Source organism: Podarcis cretensis (genome assembly GCF_951804945.1).
Source record: "Podarcis cretensis genome assembly, chromosome: 7".
NCBI lineage: Eukaryota > Metazoa > Chordata > Lepidosauria > Squamata > Lacertidae > Podarcis > Podarcis cretensis.
The window spans coordinates 66,505,329-66,526,343 of NC_137176.1; the positions used below are offsets into that span (position 1 = coordinate 66,505,329).

Sequence of the window (21,015 nt, forward strand, 5' to 3'; positions counted from 1 at the left end):
GTGCATGGAAAGTATTTAGATAACACACAGAATTTCGATGTGGCCATTAAAACAGAACAGGATGCAGCAGAAGTGGTATTCATGCCAAGTTTTCGCCTCTATTTTAAGCAGCCTTGCTTATGGACTTCTGATAGGCATATGGTTGGCCACAAAAGAACAGGATGCTTGACTAGAAATACCTTCCTGTGTTCTAAGTCTATATAAGATCCTCCATGTACTAACATACAAAGGGAGCCAATGCCTATAGCTTAACCCACATTGAGCAGGAGCAGACAAGAGGCCTTCTACCAGTGATGGCTGCCTGCTTGAAAGTAACACTTCAGTTTTATAATACATAGGTGGCTCTGTCAAATGAGCCAAGCCACATGCTACAGTAGAAGACTTAAAGCTCACATCTACACAAGCAGAATAAAGAATTTATTGTATAAAATGATTGGCAAGATACAAAAAGAAAAAGCTTTTATGCATATTTTCTATTAACTTGTACACAAGTTATCACGCCAAAAGCAGAAACTTTAAGGAGATTATTGTTTTAAAATGTTTACACAGTGAAGTTAATTTGGTTGCAAAACATAATGGAACTAAAAGCATTTGAGAATGCAGCTTTGCAAAGTCTTCTTTATTGTTGTCATCAAATGAGTCCACAAAATACATGTATTGGTAAAGTCTTAAGTGGGATGACATCGAGGTTACTTTGCTTACTGGAGTTACTTTTCAAATAAAAACCCTTGGTAACAAAGGGATCAGCAATCTTTCACTGTCAAACTGTGCCCTTAGATAGTAACCGAACTGTCAGTTTTCAAAAGGGACAAACTAATGCAGGTGTAGGAGAATAACGCTAAATTCCCCCCCCCCAAAAAAAACAGTTGCTTGCAAGTAGTTCCAGAAATGTCAATGGATTCAAGAAAGGAAATGTTGCTAAGATGTATGACCACCATTTCAAGGTGACTGGGGACATATTGGAACTGTGCAATTACTATACCAAAAAAAAGTATGGTATATTCTCAATAGCAAACTATTCCGGACTAACTATAACCCTGAAAGCAATTTGCCACAACCAAACACAAAAGCTAATGGACATATGGTTTTAGACTGTGGCCCTTGTTTACTACAGATGGTAGTTTATACATAACTGGCAAAAAAACAACAACCCAAAACCGATTGCATCCAGGTGACACACATACAAAAAAGAAAGGGAGGGGCAATAAGTTAACACAAAATTGTAACAGCCCAAATTGTACTTTATTGTTGACAAGAAACTAATTAAGACAAAAAAATAAGGTGATTTGAGTTCAAAGTAGTTTTGTGCTGGTTCCAACTTCTATGAAGCATTTTTGAGAGTATACAAATATGTATCTGTAAAGAATTATGGAACTGACACACACAAGATTATTTCAGTCTGTTCAAACCCACGAAGAAGAGACTTGGCGATCCTTCTGTGGAGAGTCCATCATATCATATGAAATATATTCTTTTAAAAACATTTACGGATTCCTGAGCCTTGAAAGACATTTCTGCCCTTTTCTAGTCATTTATTTTTTTTTAAGATGGAAAACCTGTTTTTCCTAATTTTTGCAAATGTTTCACACATGCAAAGAAGAAGGGGCACATGCAATCTTCACAGCATTTCACTGGTACAAGTACCAATGTACTGCACAAAACATACCAGAAGAGCATCATCTGATGACCGGAGGAAAGTATTAGGGAGGAACTGTGTTGATTTTTAAAGCTTTTATTAAAGAAAAACCAAAAGGTCTTCCCCGTAAAATAAAGGCCACGTTATTTGTTAGTACCATAGTATTTTCAGAGAGATTTAGTTCCTCCTGCTTTGCAAGTCTTATGGTGCGAAGCCGATTTACACCCCCCCCAAACTCTAACTAGCTAGAAATGCGTTTGTAATGGAAGAGCCCTTTTCGTCACGAGGATGATAAAACCAGGTCAAAGACTTGTGTTTCACCTACAAGTTCTCCCTCAGACTGCTATTGGCCACAATCATATTAAGTTCTTTGTAGTTTCTCTTTTACTTTGCATATTACACAGTGTAACTTAAAACGTTATATAAGAGCACTTCAGTCCCACAATGTAGGATTTAAACTTACGTGAAAAATTATGAATGGCTCCACAATATTTCAGTGGCTTACAAAAATACATTCAACCAAATATTTATATAATGTGTTCTCCCCCTGGCCCCACAAGAAATTAAAAAAAAAGCAAGGTAAGGGAGCCAAATAGTCCCCAAATAGCAAAAATGCTCCCGCACTTTCCTTTTTTAGCAGGTCCCCAAAAGAACTGTGGAGAAACCCTGTAACCTGTCGCAGACAGGAAATGCCTGGATACTGGGAGGGAGAGAGCTGTCCTTTTCAGAAAGTACTATTTGCCTTCCCAGCCCTAAGAAGCAGAACCTTCCCTTTGCTGGATTGCCCTCTTGCTCGTGAGAGAAGAACATACTGCTTTCTGGAAATACTTTGAAAGCTAAGCACATTCAAGAGTACTGTACATGGAGTTGCATACTTTACACTCATTCGCCAGCATTGAAGATCTACTGTATATTATTAGTCAGCCTTATAAATAACACTAAGCAGAAAAGAAAAAAATATTTGCTTCAAGGGTATTTTTTCTCCGTTTGAAAAAGGAAACACAAAACAAACCTAAAGTGCAGACTACAGGCCATGACACGTATAATAATGACGAAAGGTGCAGCCAGACTTACATCTATATTTACAGTCACTTAGCCACCTTACAAAAAGCCGCCCATTTTGCAATCTAAAAACCACCAAGGTTGTTGGAGATCCTCCACTGTTCGGGATTGAAGTCTTTTAGAGATGTCTAGGCAATATGTTAGGTTGTCCAGATTCACAAAAAAAGCTAATATAATACTTCAGGAGGAGGGGGACGGGACTCATACAATGTTGATTCCTCCTCCAGTAAATGCAAGCGTCCTCTTGCTGCAAAAGGATGAGTTGCTGTTGCTTGGTAGACTGCTTTTAACAAGTGATGTCTTCATTTCCATTTCACATGCAACTATGGCTGCATTCAATTCCACTTGAGCCCGGTGGACAACATAAAACATGAGGCCTATACTTATTACAATCTGTGAATGAAACAGAAGTGATAGTGCTTTTAAAAAACATTTTCAACAGCAGTAATAAGCACAAGGAAAAGATTCAAAGTGTGGGAGAAAGGTGAGCTTTTAAATAGGCTTTATAGGTCACGCTAGCAGCGACTGCGTTAAAAAGAATGTCACGTTCACATATGTGTAGTGCAGAGAAAGTGGAGGGAAGGAGTTTTTCTCCTCTCATATCATATGATCCGAAGCTATTCAATGAAGCTAAATGTGGGGAGAGTCAGAACAGACAAAAGAAAAGAGCTTCCTCACACAACATACAGTGGTGCCTCGCAAGACGAAATTAATCCGTTCCGTGAGGCTCTTCGTATAGCGGTTTTTTCGTCTTGCGAAGCAAGCCCATTGACAGCTTAGCGGATTAGCGCTATTAGCGGTTTAGCGGCTTTTAGCGATCAGCTGTTAAGCGGCTTATCAGCGGATCAGCTGATAAGCGGCTTAGCGGCTTAGGAAAAGGGGGGGGGGAGGGAAAAAACCCCGCAGGAACTCACAAGACATTTTCGTCTTGCAAAGCAAGCCCATAGGGAAATTCGTTTTGCAAAGTGCCTCCAAAACGGAAAACCCTTTCGTCTAGCGGGTTTTCTGTCTTGCGAGGCGTTCATCTTGCGGGGCACCACTGTACAGTGGAACCTCTACGCACGACCACAATCAGTTCTGGAGGCCCGTCCTTATGGTGAAACGGGTTGCTGGGAGAGGCACCGTTGTGTACATGCGCAAACAGCAATTGCCTGCTCCTGCGCATGTGCAAACAGCAGCAAATCTGCCAGTTACTTCCGGGTTTGCGGCGGTCGCAACTTGGAACATCCGCGAGTGGAGGTGGTTGTAAGTAGAGATTCTACTGTATACTCAAACTACAAAACTCGCCCCCACAAGACTGTGTGATGGGACACCAACTTGGATGGCTTTCAAAGAGAATTGCACTACAGTATAATATAAATAAAAGGAGCCTTATGATCCAAGCCAATATTAACCATGCAGATTACCTGGGAGTGAATACCATTTAACATAGTGGGACTTACTTTCATTAAAAACATACCGCAATGAGACAAAGGCTATAAAAATGAATTGAGTAAGGGCTAAAAAAAATAGCTTACCTGTAAACTAAAAATGAAGTAGCCACTAACACTTTGTTCTGCAATGACATCCTCCATAGTGCGCAAGGTGGTGCCCAGATAGGAGTTTAAGAGTTGAGTTGGAAGCAATCCAATGGAAGAAGCCATCAGATAGTTTGGTAATGAAAGATCCGTTATCTAAATAAAAAAGAAGGCATAAAATGTAACCTGAAAAAAGGAATTCTCTTTATTAGTTACATGTTCTAAATCTCCCAAAGACACCATCACCAGCCCCAAGGCTAATAGGAACCACTTACTGCAATAGACCTAAGAGTACAACCATAGTGTTCATATTTGAACATCAAGTAATTAAAATTTATTTTGAAGTACAAAATCCATGACAACATCTATGAAGCTACATGTCTACTGGGAAAATATTTTTACATATTTTAATTGGCTTAAGGATTTCAAAAATTCTTTATGAATGCTAAAAGTAAAAGTTAAAATACTATTACAATCATTTTGGATTACTAGATGCATAACTTATTTCAGGAAAAGGTCCAAATCAGGAAGTAAATAAGTAGCTACATGGAAAATTCCACTGAATACATTTATGAAAATAGACCTATTAGTTCTTCCAGTTAAATCACTTTTCCAACTTTTTTGTATAGCTTTTGACTATACAGTTCAAGTAGGATATGCCATTTACTACAATTCCTGCAACTGCAGAACTCTGCAGTTCATACCAGATTCCTTTCATTTTGTTTTTAAGGATGTTTCCTCAGATCTAGATTCGGAAATAAATTGGAAACTTTTTCTCAAAACATTGTAGTGTTCTTAAGAAGCCATTTATGACTATATTTCTGCATCACAGTCCAGAGTGATGCTCCTGTTCTATATTTCATTTGAACCTCTTTCTACAGACATCACACTGCTTGCCCCAAATTTTTGTACAACAAAAATGAAAGTTTTACAATAAAGTAGACAAGATGAGGATTATGGAAAATAACCATAATCTTTTTTAATTTTGAGTTATTGTGATATACAGTCATACCTCGGGTTGAAGTTGCTTCAGGTTGAGCGCTTTTGGGTTGCGCTCTGCGATGACCCGGAAGTAACGGAACGCATTACTTCCGGGTTTCGCCACTCGCGCAGATGGTCAAAATGACGTCACGTGTATGCGCGGAAGCGGCAAATCACGACCCGCGCACGCGCAGACACGGGTTGTGTTTACTTCAGGATGCGAACAGGCCTCCAGAGCAGATCCTGTTCGTATCCAGAGGTACCACTGTAATGACAGAGGGTGCTCCACTAATATTGAGGAGACATAAGGATTAAAAAAGGTGGGAAGGGATCATGTATATTGCCTTGAACCCCTTAGTGAAATAGTGGATAAACAACAAATAACTTTCAAACAGAATTGGAGATTATGACAGGTTTTTGCTATTTTTGTTGACATCCGGCTGTCTTGAGAGACAATGGAGTGCACCTCCAGAGGTGAAGTCAAACCCTGCATTAGCAGCACTGAAGTAACCTCCTTGGGGCACAAGTCTGGGCACTGTGTATGGAGGTGCTGGGCTTCCCCCCTCTCAGCCTGGCTGATGTGGTCCAACGGAAAGCAGAACAGTATGTTTAATACCAGCTTGGCTGCAGGAGTTGCCAGAAGGGGGCATACAACGTGCCATCCAACCGCTTTAGGGACTCCATTCCAGATTTCTGCAGGGTTTATTCCTTAGCCTTTTCTTCTCCCACAGATATCCTGCAAGCAACTGTTATCCTTCCCAGGTTGACAAGCCTCATATGCCCCTCATTTCCCTACAGCATGTGCAGAAAACACCTTCTTGACTGTTGGACCCACTATTGGTCTCATCTGCTCAATCTGCCAGAGCATGTCTTTGCATGCAGAAGTCCCTAACTCACCAAGGGTTTGAGACCCATCAGCTACCCTCACCTGGCTTAGCCAGCCAGTTGAAGCCATTCCCAGGGTGTGGCTCCTTTGATACATAGCCAAGTATATCCTGGTTATAAATTCAGTATGACAAACACATTATATTTTAAAATAGGAATGTATTTATAAGTTACCTTTGGTAATACATTCCAAGTAGGAGCTTGCCCACAGAAAGACAAAGAAGCATTCTAGTACTCATACTAGAGGCCTGTGACGATACATACTGCCAACAGTGTTAAGGCTCTGAGAGTAATCTAGTACCGTATTTTTCGCCCTATAGGACGCACTTTTCCCCCTCCAAAAATGAAGGGGAAATGTGTGTGCATCCTATGGGGCGAATGCAGGCTCCTTGGCTTCAGCGATAGCAACGCGAAGCCTCCGAAGCCTGCGCTCCGGAGGCTTCGCGTTGCTTTCACTGAAGCCGGGAGAGTCTGCTCTTTGAGGCTGGTGGTGGGGGAAAGCAGCGCTCCCCCCTATCACCAGTCCCAGAGGATTGGGGGCAGCGGGAATATTTTTTTCCTTGATTTCCCCCCCTGAAAACTAGGTGCGCCCTTTGGGCCGGTGCCCCCTATAGGGCGAAAAATACGGTATGTCATGTTTAATAGCCCAACTGCTGGTAGGCTTTTTCCATATATTTAGAAATACAGTTTCTAATTTGTAGTTTAGTTTTATTTGTTTTAAGGGACACGGGTGGCGCTGTGGTCTAAACCACAGAGCCTAGGGCTCGCTGATCAGAAGGTTGGCGGTTCGAATCCCTGTGACGGGGTGAGCGCCCGTTGTTCAGTCCCAGCTCTTGCCCACCTGGCAGTTCAAAAGCACGTCAAAGTGCAAGTAGATAAACAGGTACTGCTCCGGCAGGAAGGTAAACAGTGTTTCTGTGAGCTGCTCTGGATTGCCAGAAGTGGCTTATTCATGCTGGCCACATGACCCAGAAGCTGTCTGCGGACAAAGACCAGCTCCCTCAGCCTATAGAGCCCAGACTTGTCCGTGACTGGACCTAACAGTCAGGGGTACCTTTACCTTTTCTATTTATTTTATAGACTTGTCAGCCACCTAACAACAGTGTTTTCCAAGGGAACATAAAATATCTGATAAAACCACTTAAACATACAAATGTTATTTGAATAGTAGAACAATGCAACAACGAGTAGAAACAATAAAAATTACACCGTTCTATTTCTGCCAATCATTCCACACAGGGACTGAAAAAGAGAGCCAAAAGGAACTACCTAATCCATCTCTACCAATGCAACTCCTCACCCCTACAGTGGTGGCTTGCTCAAACTCAACCCTCCAAATGTTTTTGGCCTACAACTCCCATGATCCCTAGCTAGCAGGACCAGTGGTCAGGGATGGTGGTAATTGTAGTCTCAAAACATCTGGAAGGCCAAGTTTAAGGAAGCCTGCTTTAAAAGGTCAATACCAGCAATTTAAATTGTTCCTAGAAGCCAATAGGTAGCCAGTAAAGCTGATGAAGAATTGGCCTGTTTATCACTTGTCAACATCAGGGGTGCTGCATTCTCCAACAGCTGAAGCTTCAGGGAAACTTGATGCAGCTGACAAACCAGACCCTCAATTGGCCCACCCACAGGCGACTTTGACAGGTGAGCAAGGCCACCCACCGGTCAATCATCTGTCATCATATGACATCAGGTGATTCAAATTTTAAACCCTGGCTGCAAAAGAAGAATCAGGAATGTACTCTAAATGCCCTCCCAATTTTTCTTTTCCACTTGAATCTGGCACCAATTTTTAAAGTGCCAAACTGAAGCAGTCACTGGAATGAAAGAATCAGAAGTGTACCTATAGTGCGCCCCCAATTTTCGTTTTGGAATTAGGCACAGAGACATCACCACTACAGCACCTGATGCCATATGAATGTCAGGTGATGGAACAGTTGGACATGGTAGGTTTTTTTCAAATCCACTTCACAGGCCTATTTAGGTACGGGGGCCTGAAGTACAACATGGCTGGTCTAAAACATGTTCCTAAGTCAAGCAATACAAAGACCCAAAGCTTCTAAAGTTTTAACGAAAACAGTCCTTCCCAGCAGACACTTTAAGACACGTTAAAATGATATTCTATTCATTTTAGCATTATGTACCATTACATTATGTAGCATTAGAACAATGATTTAAAAAAAAAAATTCACAACATAGCCTGTAGCCACTATTTTAGTGTTGGTATTTTAACAATATCTCTTCAAAATGAAGCGGTGACATGAGTAATCAAATACATTTTAGCACTCCAGTAAGGTGATCAGCTGAAACACTTGAGTAGTGAACAAATTACTTCACAATTTTAGGCAATTTATTACAGTACTGCTAAATCCAAGAAAGTATTTGCACCAGAAGCATGAATTCAACTTAGGCAGAAGTTTTACAGCAAATTTTATTGACAGGTATGTGAATAAACTTACCAGCGTTATATATCCAAAAGGCACTTTCTGATAACTTTTGTAATTCTGTTGAAATCTGGGACATTACGAAAGCTTACACATGGGAGACCTACTTTATTGCCAGGAGGATGCAACTAGTACTTTCTCTGCCTTTTAAATATTAAATTAGAAACCAGATATACTAAGTAGGGCACTCATTAAATTTGACCGTACTCTGAAACAATCACAAGGATTAGATGAACACCTCTCGACAGTAAACTTGTTCAGCCTGTAATGTACCCAGGCTACTGGTAAGATGTTATCTGTACAGATCATGATCTTTGCTTCTTCTTTCATCCTAAAATGGCTCAGGACTAAGTATTATACAGTAGGAAAGAGGCATGTCTAGTGAACTCATTAGCAAGATGAAATTAAATCCAATCTAAAGTCACCATACCTTTTTCAAATATAGAAAATAAACACTATTTTGTGCTTAAATAAAATTAGGGCACATATATTTGATAAAACAATTTGCATATCTATTTTTATGTCAGAACCTTTTTTAAAAACTGTAATGTAGGGGGAAAGAGAGAAACCTGGAAGAACTCAATTTACAAGATTGTTTTTTATAGGCATTTTAACCAGGATTCACATGGTGGGAGGAGGGATAGGAATGGGTCAGCGGACTTCACCCCTGGCTCATAAAAACATAGACACCCAAATCCTTACAGAAAGTTTGGGGGAAAGGTTACAGCTCAGTGGCAGAGCACATGCTTTATATTCAGCAATCTCCAGCACCTCCAAGTAAGGCTAGGAAAGACTCCTGTCCTGGAAAGCTGCTGCCAGTCAGTGTTGAAGCAACAGTCCGACTCAATAGAAGGCAGATGTTCAAACAAACTTGTGTGCAACGGGAGCAGAGTCTGTCACTGAGATGCTACTCCAACCTCAAGCTATCTGAAAGACCCCTATTCCTTCATATGAACCTGCCCAGGATCTCAGGTCTGGACATGGGAGAGGGCCTTCTTGGTGACTGCTCCAAGATCTCAGAACTCCCTTCCTAGACAGGCTCTCCCCTTGCTGTCCTTCCGTCGGAAGGTGAAGATGTTTCTATTCCAACAGGCTTTTATTGTTGCCTGTGTTTCTAATGGATCTATCTTAAATTATGTTAATTATTGTCTTTTCTGTTTTTAGCTTTTTCTATTTTATCTATGCAAAGCCGCCTTGAGTCCCGGACAAATGTGTACACACACTTACTAGCAAATAAAAGAACCCCAAAGGACACAGCAAGCAATGCCCTTAACATCATGTGCAATTTAGACCTCAGAGGGATCCAGATAAGATTTTCACCTCAACACCTTTTTTGGGGGGGGGGGGGGGGGAATGCAGAACATCTAAGTTTGGAGACCACACACCATAGTGATCCACTAAGAAACAAACCACAAATTCTGCACAGTTGAAGGAAGTTACTTTCTTGGTTGAGAGACAAAGGGCTAATCAGATATTTATTATTTATTATTTATTTCTCACACTGCTTTGCAAATAGAGCAGACTGGTCTTTATTTAGTTATCTATTTTGATTTAAGTTACCAAGAGAAAGAAAAAAGACCAATTAGAATAATTAACTTCTATTAGGTTCCTCATTTTGAAATTCATACCCTTCCTAAATATATGTGTACTAATGGGCTACTTTAACAATTAAAACATGGTTTTTATCTATCTTTATGTAATCTAGGAGCATAATTCAAAACCTTTAGCACCACAGATTTATGAAACATAATTATGTCTTTTTGGCTTTTGCTGTAGACATACAAGAATATTAAGCAAGACCACTTACTTGAAGGCTAAGGTTGTAGTCCTTTGATCAGTTATAAGGAAGTAAGTCCCACTGAACAAAGTGAGGCTTACTTCTACATAACTGTGACTACGATCAGACGGTAGCAAGTGCCTAGAATTTTGCAGATCAGAAGCAGGTGGCAACCATTTCACGTGGGGGTTCCGTTCTGGCCGCACAGCACATCGGCCACCTCTGTTTCACCTTCTTCTGGGTCCAAAAGGACCTGCGTGTCGGCAATTGCATATCAATTGGCTGTAAAATGGTTGCTGGCTGCAGTAGCTACCTCACAAAACTGTATTCCTCTATGATATGAAAAACAAATGCCTAGGCTTTTTGCCTGGTAGCATCATAAATATTTATAATATAAGAAGTGAACACGTAGGTGGAAAATATAATTACCTGGGACCAAGGGACACACATAGTAATAAATGTTGTGCCTTTCAACATGTTTGTATTAAAATTCAGATTTCTTTTTTTATTAAAGACAGGGTTACCATAATTTTTAATTGATTTTACCTCCCCACCACTCTCCTCTCTACCTCATGCATCCTGGGGATAGGGAATTCTGTCTCTCTTCATTTCAACAATGCTATCATCTTCCCTGAGCTCCTTAGAAGAAGGATTAGGATAGAGCCCAAAATAAGTTACTACCAAATGTTACATACAGTTGGTATTAAGAAAGTCTTTCTTCAAGGTAGGAGGAAGTAGTTGTAGTCTTTCTTCAAGGTAGGTTTTGAAGAAGGAAGACAATAGCTACTTGATTTGACCAAGACTTGCCTCCATCATGGGCTGAGTGAGGTCCAGCTGCTGAGCCTTAGTTCCTTTGCCTCAGTGATCCTCAGTGGGATTGCTACCTGGCAACAGCAGGGAAGACCACGGATGAAGAAAGGAAATGCTTCCAAAATAACCTAACATCATATGGATGCTATACTATTTCTCTTCCTAAAACTATCATTGAATGCAATCATAACATAAAAATATTTTGTAAGCTGCTTTGAGAACTTCTTGGATCTATCAAACAGAATATAAGTATTATAACCAGACAAGCAAACAGCCTCGTTCATGAAACACCTTTTGAATCAGCTCAAAATTACACAGAAATATTTGCCTATTGTGCCCAGTGAAAGTGTGTGAATGTCCTTAAACTTCAACTGATGAAGGGCAGGGGGCCAATGATTTAAAAAAGGTAACAGCCATCTGTTTTTCAGTCTATCAGATCCTTCTCATATTGCTTAAATCTGAAACACAATATAAATCATTATGCAAATAGTTCTTCACCCCACATAAAGTCAACAATATTTATGGAACTTATAATAAGTGATGGAGATGTCAATCATCAGGTGTCAGCTTCATGCAGTTGTGAAGGAAATGCCTTCCAGTTGTTGAAGTTTGGAAGAAAGTGATTGATGTAATATATCAAATGGCCAGGTGTAAACTGAAATTAGATCCATTTGTGATACTGTTATTTAAATGCAAATAAATAAATTCAAAACCTTGGGTTTTGTTTTGTTTTTTTGCTTTTTCATCTGAAAAATGCATTAATTGACAACCTGTTATTAGCCCTAAAGTTGTAATTGACAGATATTAAAATGGATGAGAAAGGCTCTGAATGATTTGGTGAGTCTGACATGAATGATTTGGTGAGTCTGACATATATAACTCTTTAAAAGTTAATAAAATAGAATGAACCCTTTTGCTCAGTGTTGAAATGTCTACTATAACATTCTCCTGCAGAAATGAGTACAGTGGTACCTCGGTTTTCGAACGTAATCCATCCCAGAAGACTGTTCAGGTTCTGAAATGTTCAAAAACCAAGGACTCAACAACCAACAGCTAGGCCTCAGGAGCTTGCACTCAGCAGAAGCTGCGTGGCATGTTCGACTTCTGAGGTGTGTTTGAAAACCGAAGCATTTACTTCCAGGTTTACGGCATTCGAAAACCAAAATGTTCATCAACGGAGACGTTGAAAAACCGAGGTACCACTGTATTTTCTCTGGATACTCTTATGTAAGATTTTGTACAATTTTTCCTCTCATATTTGTATTTTTGCTTATATATTTCAGAAAGAGAGAAAATATACATCTCAGGAATAAGACATGCTTTTACAAAAGTAGTTCATCTGATAAGACATGTGGGCTGCTAACTACTTCACTGTCAAATACTATTTATCTTTCTGGAAATGCTGTCACTCTAAGAGTCAAGGACTACCTTTGACCTGACACGTTGGATAAATGTTATCCTAGTCATCAGTGCAATGTTTTCCTGGTTGCAACTAAACACAGTAGCTTCTAACTGTGGGGGAAAAGAAAATGTAATGCAAATACACACCCACTCATGATCAAGCTAATAAATATGCAACATCACCCAATACGCCTGTACTTGCACCTACATTCAGGACAATTTGCTTTTGTTTGTTTGTTTAAAGTCACTGATCTTTACCCATGCTGTTGAGTGCATGGGCCAGAAGATGACACATGGTCCTGAAAGCAACTTAACTGCATTGGCATGGCCCTGAGCATTTATTAACTTGATCATGTAAAGCTGAAAATTTAGATCACATTTTCTGCTTTCCTTTCCATTTTTATTTTTCAATTATAGTTTCTTTGTAAAGATAGCATTGTTAAAATTTTATGAAAAATGTTAATACCTACATTTAAAGTGCAAGCATATTCTTGTCTACTCAGAAATACGTTCCACTGAGCTAAATGAGGCTTACTTCCATGTTAAGTGGTTGCAGGATTTTAGCTTTATTGTCTGATGATCTGTTACCAAGCAGATTGATTTAACACTTGCTTTTTATGTCAAAGGAAGAAATGGAGAAGAAAAGGCCAACTTTTGATGTCAAGCATTATAAATAGGACACAATAAGTGACATGTTGTACTGATTGTGCACTGCCTACCATTCAAAATAGTCAAATCATAGGGGGTTGGGTCCAGAAGACATAATCTTTTCTCGCATCAGATCAACTGACCAACCTACATGGGAGAGGGTTGGGTGTTGTTGTTTTTACTGCTTTACAACTACCTGAGCTTTGCAATAAAATCATCATCATCATCATCATCAAACCTTTTACTCTACTAACCAAATAAGGAGGCTACTGCCATTGACATGGAGAAATTCACCTTCGTGTGTGCAGTGTGATTCTCTGCACTTGGATTTAGAAGGAAGTCCCAATCATTTCAATAGGATTTAGTCCCAAATAAACATTCATACAACTGAAACCTTGGGCTTACATGAAAGTAAGTCCTAGTGAACAGAGCAGAACTCGCATCTAAGTAAACATACAGTGGACTGTGTAGTTAGCCTTCAAATAAGTAATATTGCTTAGTGTCACCGATATTTGTACATAGAGATGCCAACAAATCTCACAATTGCACTATCCTTCCTGCCTCTTCAGCAAATATAATTCTGTAGCACTAATGGCATGCTAGCTGCATGATCAAAGGCTTCAGAATATACTCCTAGTCCCAGCTAGTATAAAGGTTCTTATTTAGTTGCAAACCAGTATCTTAAATTATATAATCAACTAATGTGGATGTTTGATCAGGAAGAGCACAAATCATATGATACTCTTGATTTAAGTGATTTCAATTTGTCTGGTTTTGCGGTGATTTAAATCAATTCACCCTGCTATTTGTAGCAAAATCTCTTGTCCTGCCTTTACCAGCAACAGCATACAATTTTTCATTACACTGAGATTTTTATCTGTGTAGGAAAAGCTTCATGCATCAAGCATCCATTAATATACAGTCCTGCACACTGCATTGCAGAACAGATAAACTAAAGGCACTCAAAAAGGAATTGCTCTCTCAAGATGCTTCCCTTTCACAACCATGAACCTAGTTTATACTGTAATTGCAATCCTAATTTACCTAAAAGGGAGGGATTATGTCCCAGTGAACATACTGGAACTTACTGTACTGTACTGTACACAAGTTTAGGACTGGGCAGCATGGATATCTAAGTGTTCCTAACAGACTCCAATTACCTTTATTCCAATAGATCATTATTTACTAATTTCCTGTACTGGAGTACTTCCACACAGTAAAGTTCCATCTTAAAAGGAATACTTAGAATCACATACAAGCAATTTCTGCAAGCTTCCAAAAGTAACAGAAGTAATGGGAGTACCATCATGTTTTCAAGCTAAATGAAATCATCTGATATTATAATTAATCTCAGAATCTACTCTCTTGTAACAGTTTAGCATGACCTGATGGTTGCAGTTAGGATATTCCAGAATTATTCAAGGGCTTGCTGTATACACCCCACTGAACAAATTCACACATGTCATATCAGTTTATACTCATAAAGGACTTGGATGTAAGAATGTAAGAATTCTATGAAACTAGCCTATAAATTGAAGTGTATGGGGTATTAGGGGAGGGGTAGTACCTCTGGTAGTACTCTGGTAATACCTATGGTTTTCCCAGTAGTGATGTATGGAAGTGAGAGCTGGACCATAAAGAAGGCTGATCGCCGAAGAATTGATGCTTTTGAATTATGGTGCTGGAGGAGACTCTTGAGAGTCCCATGGACTGCAAGAAGATCAAACCTATCCAGTCTGAAGGAAATCAGCCCTGAGTGCTCACTGGAAGGACAGATCCTGAAGCTGAGGCTCCAGTACTTTGGCCACCTCATGAGAAGAGAAGACTCCCTGGAAAAGACCCTGATGTTGGGAAAGATGGAGGGCACAAGGAGAAGGCGACGACAGAGGACGAGATGGTTGGATAGTGTCTTCGAAGCTACCAGCATGAGTTTGACCAAACTGTGGGAGGCAGTGGAAGACAGAAGTGCCTGGCGTGCTCTGGTCCACAGGGTCACGAAGAGTCAGACACGACTAAACGACTAAACAACAAGAAGTAACTCTGGTGGGGGAAATGCTGTGCTCCTTCTGAGGTAGCTTTTCCACCTTTCATTCCCACTCTGCCACTCTGCACTCAGCTTATCGGAGCCACAGGTGAGAGCTATCAGCATGCGACAGCAGCCACACCCCAGCTAAACCAGGTGAGGGTAGCCAATGGGTCTCAATCTCTTGGTGAGTTAGAGACTCCCCATGTACAAAGTCAGCCTCCGGTGGTTGAGTGGATGAGACCAACAGTGGGTCCAATGGTCAAGAAGGCGGTTACTGCATGTGCTGTCGAGGGAAATGAGGGGCAAACTGGGCTTGTCAACCCGGGAAAGAAAAGGGAAAAGGAAAACTCTGATCCTAAACCTCTGCTGCCATTGCAATTCGTGAGAAAGGTACAGTGAAGTCCCTAAGCCTCATATGCCTCCTTTCAGCAATTCCTGCAGCCAAGCTGGTGCCAAACATATTTTGTTTTCCTTTGTACCAAATCAGCAAGGCTGAGAGGGAAGTCTTGTTGTCTGGGCAGCCCAGGACCTCCATATCTCCATACACACTGCTCAGGCTTGTGCCCCAGAGAGGTCACTAATAGCACCAGGTGTTAATACAGCAAAAACAATGTGGGAGGCAGCTGTTACAAGTTACTGGTCTCTGCAGCCACAGCAGGTGCTGTGATTCTCCAGCGATTTGACTTCACCCCCAGAGGTGTACTCCATTGTCTCTTGAGACAGAAGGGTGCTAATAATGACAAGTCTTTAGGTTACTTTTTCTCTGACTAATTAAAAGTTCCTTGGTTCCCTGAAATTCCCATGCAGAATGCCATTAAGAAAGCAACTATAAGTGCTAGGTCCAGACTCCTTACATGTTGCACCATTTATGTTATATCCTTATTTTGTGAAAAACTGCCACAACTAGGACAGCATATCCCGAAAACAATAAGAAGTTGAAAAACCATCATAAAAGATAGACCATGAAGGTATAATGAAATATTACACATACCAAAAGTATATGAAATATTACACATATCAAAGAGTATCAATTTCACACAGGTACTAAAACAATGAAAAAAGTAACAGAAAGGAGTGAGTTCCAGATGTCATACTAAATTACAGAATCCAGATGTCCCTATGTATCTAGCATACTGAAATATTATTTTCCAGAAATGAGTTACAGATGTGATTTAATGTCTTCCATGGTTCATCCATTTGTAGTATTACTAGATTTCATTATAGCAATTTTCAAAAGGGTGGGCTTGTTAGTCCGCTGAAGCAAAAAGCAAAGAGTGGTTCTTTAAAGACAGCAAACTGATTATGGCAAAAGCTTTTGTGGAGCAGAACCCATGTCACCAGATGGATGCACCAAAGGTCATGCCTTAATAAAAGCCTTTAAGGTGCCACAAGACTCTTCGTTGAATTTCATTATCATCTCTTAGGAGTACCACTGTGATATTGCTATCAAAGAATACACACAGTCTCATACTCTTTTATGATCTACTGTTATTGAGTTACACTTTGGGACGCTTGCTCCAAAAAGGATCGCTGGCTCAAATTAAAATGTTGCAGGTGCACTAATGCACAGTACGCTTTAAGGAGCAACACACAGGCACCTTTAGGCAATCTTCTGGTCCTGTAAAAGCCACTTATCTGTAAACAGCTCCCACAGGGTTGGGAGAGTGTTTAAGTGACTGAACTGCACAGACGTGAACCAATTCCTTGGAGACACCAATACGATCAGCATCTGCCCACATGGTTCAGTCCTTTAAATGTTGTAGTCATTTCACAAGAGCTGTTTACTCAGAATCAGCTGTCAAAGAGCTGGGAGACTATCTAAGAGGGCATCACAGAATAAGGATAAACACAAACTGAAGAACACATAAGCTCAGCATCATAGCAGTAATCCCAAAGCAAGTAACTGAAGATGCAATTCTAAGCATACTTACTAAAAAGTCAACTCTCAAGGTTTACTAAACCTCTAAAAAGTACTAAAAAATAAACTCAGTTACCAGATTGTCAACTCCAACTTTTTTTTAAAGTTTGCATACCTCATCTCTACACAGTATTACATGGAAGTAAACCCCAATGAACTCAGTGGGGCTTACATCTGAGTAGGCATGCATAAGACTGCATTGGTAAGGCACTTGAATGTGATAAATGTAGAATCATAGAATTGTAGAGTTGGAAGGGACCACGAGGGTCATCTAGTCCAACATCCCGCCTTGAAGGAATATTTTGGCCAACATGGGGTTTGAACCCATAACCCTGAGATTGTCTCTCCTGCTCTACCCACTGAGCTATCCCTAATTCAAACTGTTGGTGTTTCAAAACACTTGCTTTTCCCCTTTATCACTAATAATATCACTGAAGAGTCACTCTAGTAAGCTGGATTTTTTCAAAGATATGTTTACACTCTGGGGGATGCATAGCACTACTGCTGATCTACATAGTTGTATGTTCTTTCTGCATGTTATTGGGGGGGGGAATTATAATAAGAGCAAACTACGGTATGGTTAAGATTTCCCAGCCCCCCCCCAAAAAAACCCTATTATGATCACCTATTTACACATAGTAAAGTCAAGTCACATGATTAAAATATTTATAACATTCAAGCAAGGGTTATCTGCAAGTTCTCTCCTATAGCTTTAAAATTGTACAAAGTTAGACACATGCTTTTTCCAAGAGTCCCAACTCAACAGTACCTACACCTTTCTTATAGGAAAATGTGAAGTTAACCCTCCCTATTTTAAATATCAAAAGGATTGTTGACACAAGTTTGAAAAACAGTAATGCTTTGGTACCACATAAATTTGAAGAACAGAATTGGCCCCTATAATTTTATTGAACCTTTATTTCCTTCTAACGGAGTTTTCTTTTGATGTTAGAAGGAAATTGGAGCTTTTTCTGATGCAGGAGTATTCTCCTTAAGAATTGTTTTGGAATTCCATGTAAGGAATTTTTGAAGTTATGTGGAAATTTAAAAGCCATGAAGACTTTTCAGAAAAGCTGAAAGAGGCAGCTGGAATTTACTATCCTACTCAGACCAAAGTACAAGTTGCACTCAAATGTGCGTAATGGTTGATTGTAGCCCAAGAGACCTAATAAAACACTGCTGCCTGTGGGGCTAATCAACAGTGGAGGCAGCAGCAGGTAAGGATGCTTCAACCTTTTCCTGCTAATTTCCCCACTCTAATAGAACAATCCTATGCATGTTTTCCAAGTCTCATTGTGTTCAGTGAGTTTAGGATTGCACCATAAATAGCTTTCCCTATGTGTTTTAAAAGTTACGCTTTTATAATCCTGCAAGAAGCAGGGGAAAGATGTCACTTGATGCAGGCAAAGATTTGAGAATCCTTTTGCCTCTGCACCTCTGCTTCAGATCAGATCTACAAGAGAATGTTGGATTACCATTATATACATTCAAGTAATATTTGGCCCTTACTTATCTTTCCTGGATAATCAGCATAGACTTATGGTTCCCATATATTAAATGCTTCCATGGCAAACTTTTCAAAACCACTCCCATGGAGAAAAACAAAAATCTTTCAAACAGTTCTGAATGTCCAAGCCTATCTCCACAAGCAATGCTTTTCAATATCATTTGCATTCTCCCCATCGACAATCTGAACACAAAACCTAGATTTGGCAGAATATATGTTCTATTCCCAAATGGCTCTCCAATGCTTTCTATTCTGTATTAATACCCTTTACAAGCCAGGCATCTGAGAGCAAAGGGCATCCCTTCGGGCACCCCCGAGCTTCTTGCAAAGAGCTACTCACCGAGAAGACGGCGTTTTGGAGCCCGAAGGGTATCGGGGTGAGCCTGGCCAGAGCCACCACCTTGAGGCCACTTCCTCCCTCCACCACGCGGATGACAGCGGCGAGCTTCTCGCTGCCCTGGATCCTGGCCAGCACCCATTCCGCCAGCAGCTTCCTGCAGACCACATGGGAGATGAAGGTGCCGATGAGGACCCCCAGCACCATGAGGCCCATGCCCAGCACGAAGCCGTAGAGGTAGCCGGCTGCCACGTTGAGCAGGATGTAGCCCCAGCCGCACGGGAAGGACACCACGATGAAGCCCACGGTGAAGAGCAGCACGCCGGCCAGGCTGTCCAGGCTCTCGGCCCACAGCATCAGGTCGCGCAGGTACTGGCGCACCAGGGCGAGCGAGGCGAAGCACAGCGCCGCCAAGAAGCACGCGCTCAGGCAGCTCTTGCACCAGCAGGTGCCCAGCAGGCAGCCCGAGCAGCGCCACGTCCTGCCCTCGGACAAGCCGGGACCCACTTCGGGCAGCTGGCACAGCAGGATCTCCACCGACGGCTCCACGGAAGGGTGGTGGGGCGGAGGCGGCGGGTAATGGTGCAGCCCGTTCTGCTCTCCCCAAAACAGCCCCTCGGAGGCTCCTCCGCGGCCCGGCGCCTCGCCCGGCTCCGCCGCCGCCGTCGCCGCCCCCTGCCGGGGCAGCCAGCGGTTCAGGTCCTGCCGGGCTCCCTGGGCGAAGGCGTGCTTGGCCGCCCGCGAGAGCAGCTGCAGCGCCGTCGCGCCCAAGCTCCACATCGCCCGGGCGGCGGCGGCTGCTTCGGCGGCGTCTACGGCGACCAGAGCGGCCGGCTGCTTCGCCTCCTTCCCGGCTTCGCAGGCGGCGGCGGCCGCTCGCACATCTCCGGCGCCGCCACCGCCGAGGAGAAGCAAGGCTTGCGAGGCAGGCGGGAGAGCTTTTAAACGGGGAACGGGCGGGCTCGGCAGCTGCGGCCTTGGCGGAGCAGGCGTCCCAGGGAGCGGCAGCAGGGCTCCATTTCCCGCCGGCTCTCTTCAAGGCCGCGCCACCCGGTCGCCTTCTTCGTGGAAGCACCGCCCCGACCTGAACTCCAGCCGCGGCGGCTGCGGGGGAGCCTCCGCGCGGAGGCGGCCGCCCGCGTGAGGGAGGAGGAGACGGCGCCGCCGGACGATGTGGCAGCGGGAGAGAAGAGGCCGGTGGGCGGCGCTGGGCGAGGGGGAGGTGCGCGGGCCTCCGCCGCCTCCGCCTCACGCAGATACGTTATCTGCGCACATTAAAGGAAACCCCTCACGAATATGTCCCGCTCAGAGAGAACAAACCAACGCCCCCCCCTGACAAAAAAACAACCGTTGAACGGAGGCTTCGCTTTCCACGCAGAGCGTCGCCCTCACGAATCGTCACCTCATCCTCCCTCACGGTCCTAAACGAGTTTCACGCGCAGAACGCGGGTGCTGCCACGCAAACGCGTGAAAGGGCGTCCTCGTCACGAGTGGAGCCAACTCTTACAGCCCATTTGGTGCCCGCCCCTCGCAATAAAATATTTGAGGGAGCCGATTCCCCCCCCCCCCACACACACACCAAAGAAAAATTGATAGGCATTGTCATTCAAATAGTGTGCGTGCAGCACGCCTTGTGATCGATTATGAAGGCATGTTCCCCCTCACAATATTTTATTCAAGTTGGCGCCCACACAGATCATGCTTTTTTTACATGCAGTGCCCTCTCCCATGTACACAGCTGTGCCTGAGCCTCTGCATACCTGGGAATTTCACGCAGAATGTCCAGGATACTTGCTTCACCCATGATATATACATTATTGCATGCAGGCTGCTTATGCAGGTGTTTACATATTGTGTACATGGGCTGTGCACACATGGCACAGAGTCAATCCCAGCCCCCTGTCACCTAGTGACCCCCTAGCACCTGTCACATGGTGGCCCACTGAGATACCATGCAGGGTTAGGCCTGCTGAAGCCCATAGATTTCAGAGGATTCTATTGCAAGGAAGAAACTGAGCCCCAGGTTGTGAATGGTGGGCACCAAACTCCCCCAATCAGCCATGGGA

At 42.4% G+C, this 21,015-nt stretch overlaps 1 protein-coding gene across 1 annotated transcript; it reads right to left on the reverse strand.

The window, feature by feature from the left end:
* Window positions 1-600: 600 nt before the first annotated feature.
* TMEM64 (transmembrane protein 64) lies at window positions 601-20,448 on the reverse strand. The gene is made up of 3 exons (XM_079984872.1): window positions 18,953-20,448; window positions 4,216-4,371; window positions 601-3,091 (listed from the first exon to the last, which is right to left on the reverse strand). Exons 1-3 carry the CDS (start codon window positions 19,727-19,729, stop codon window positions 2,900-2,902), a joined length of 1,125 nt encoding a protein of 374 aa, XP_079840998.1. The 5' UTR covers window positions 19,730-20,448; the 3' UTR covers window positions 601-2,899.
* Window positions 20,449-21,015: the final 567 nt, after the last annotated feature.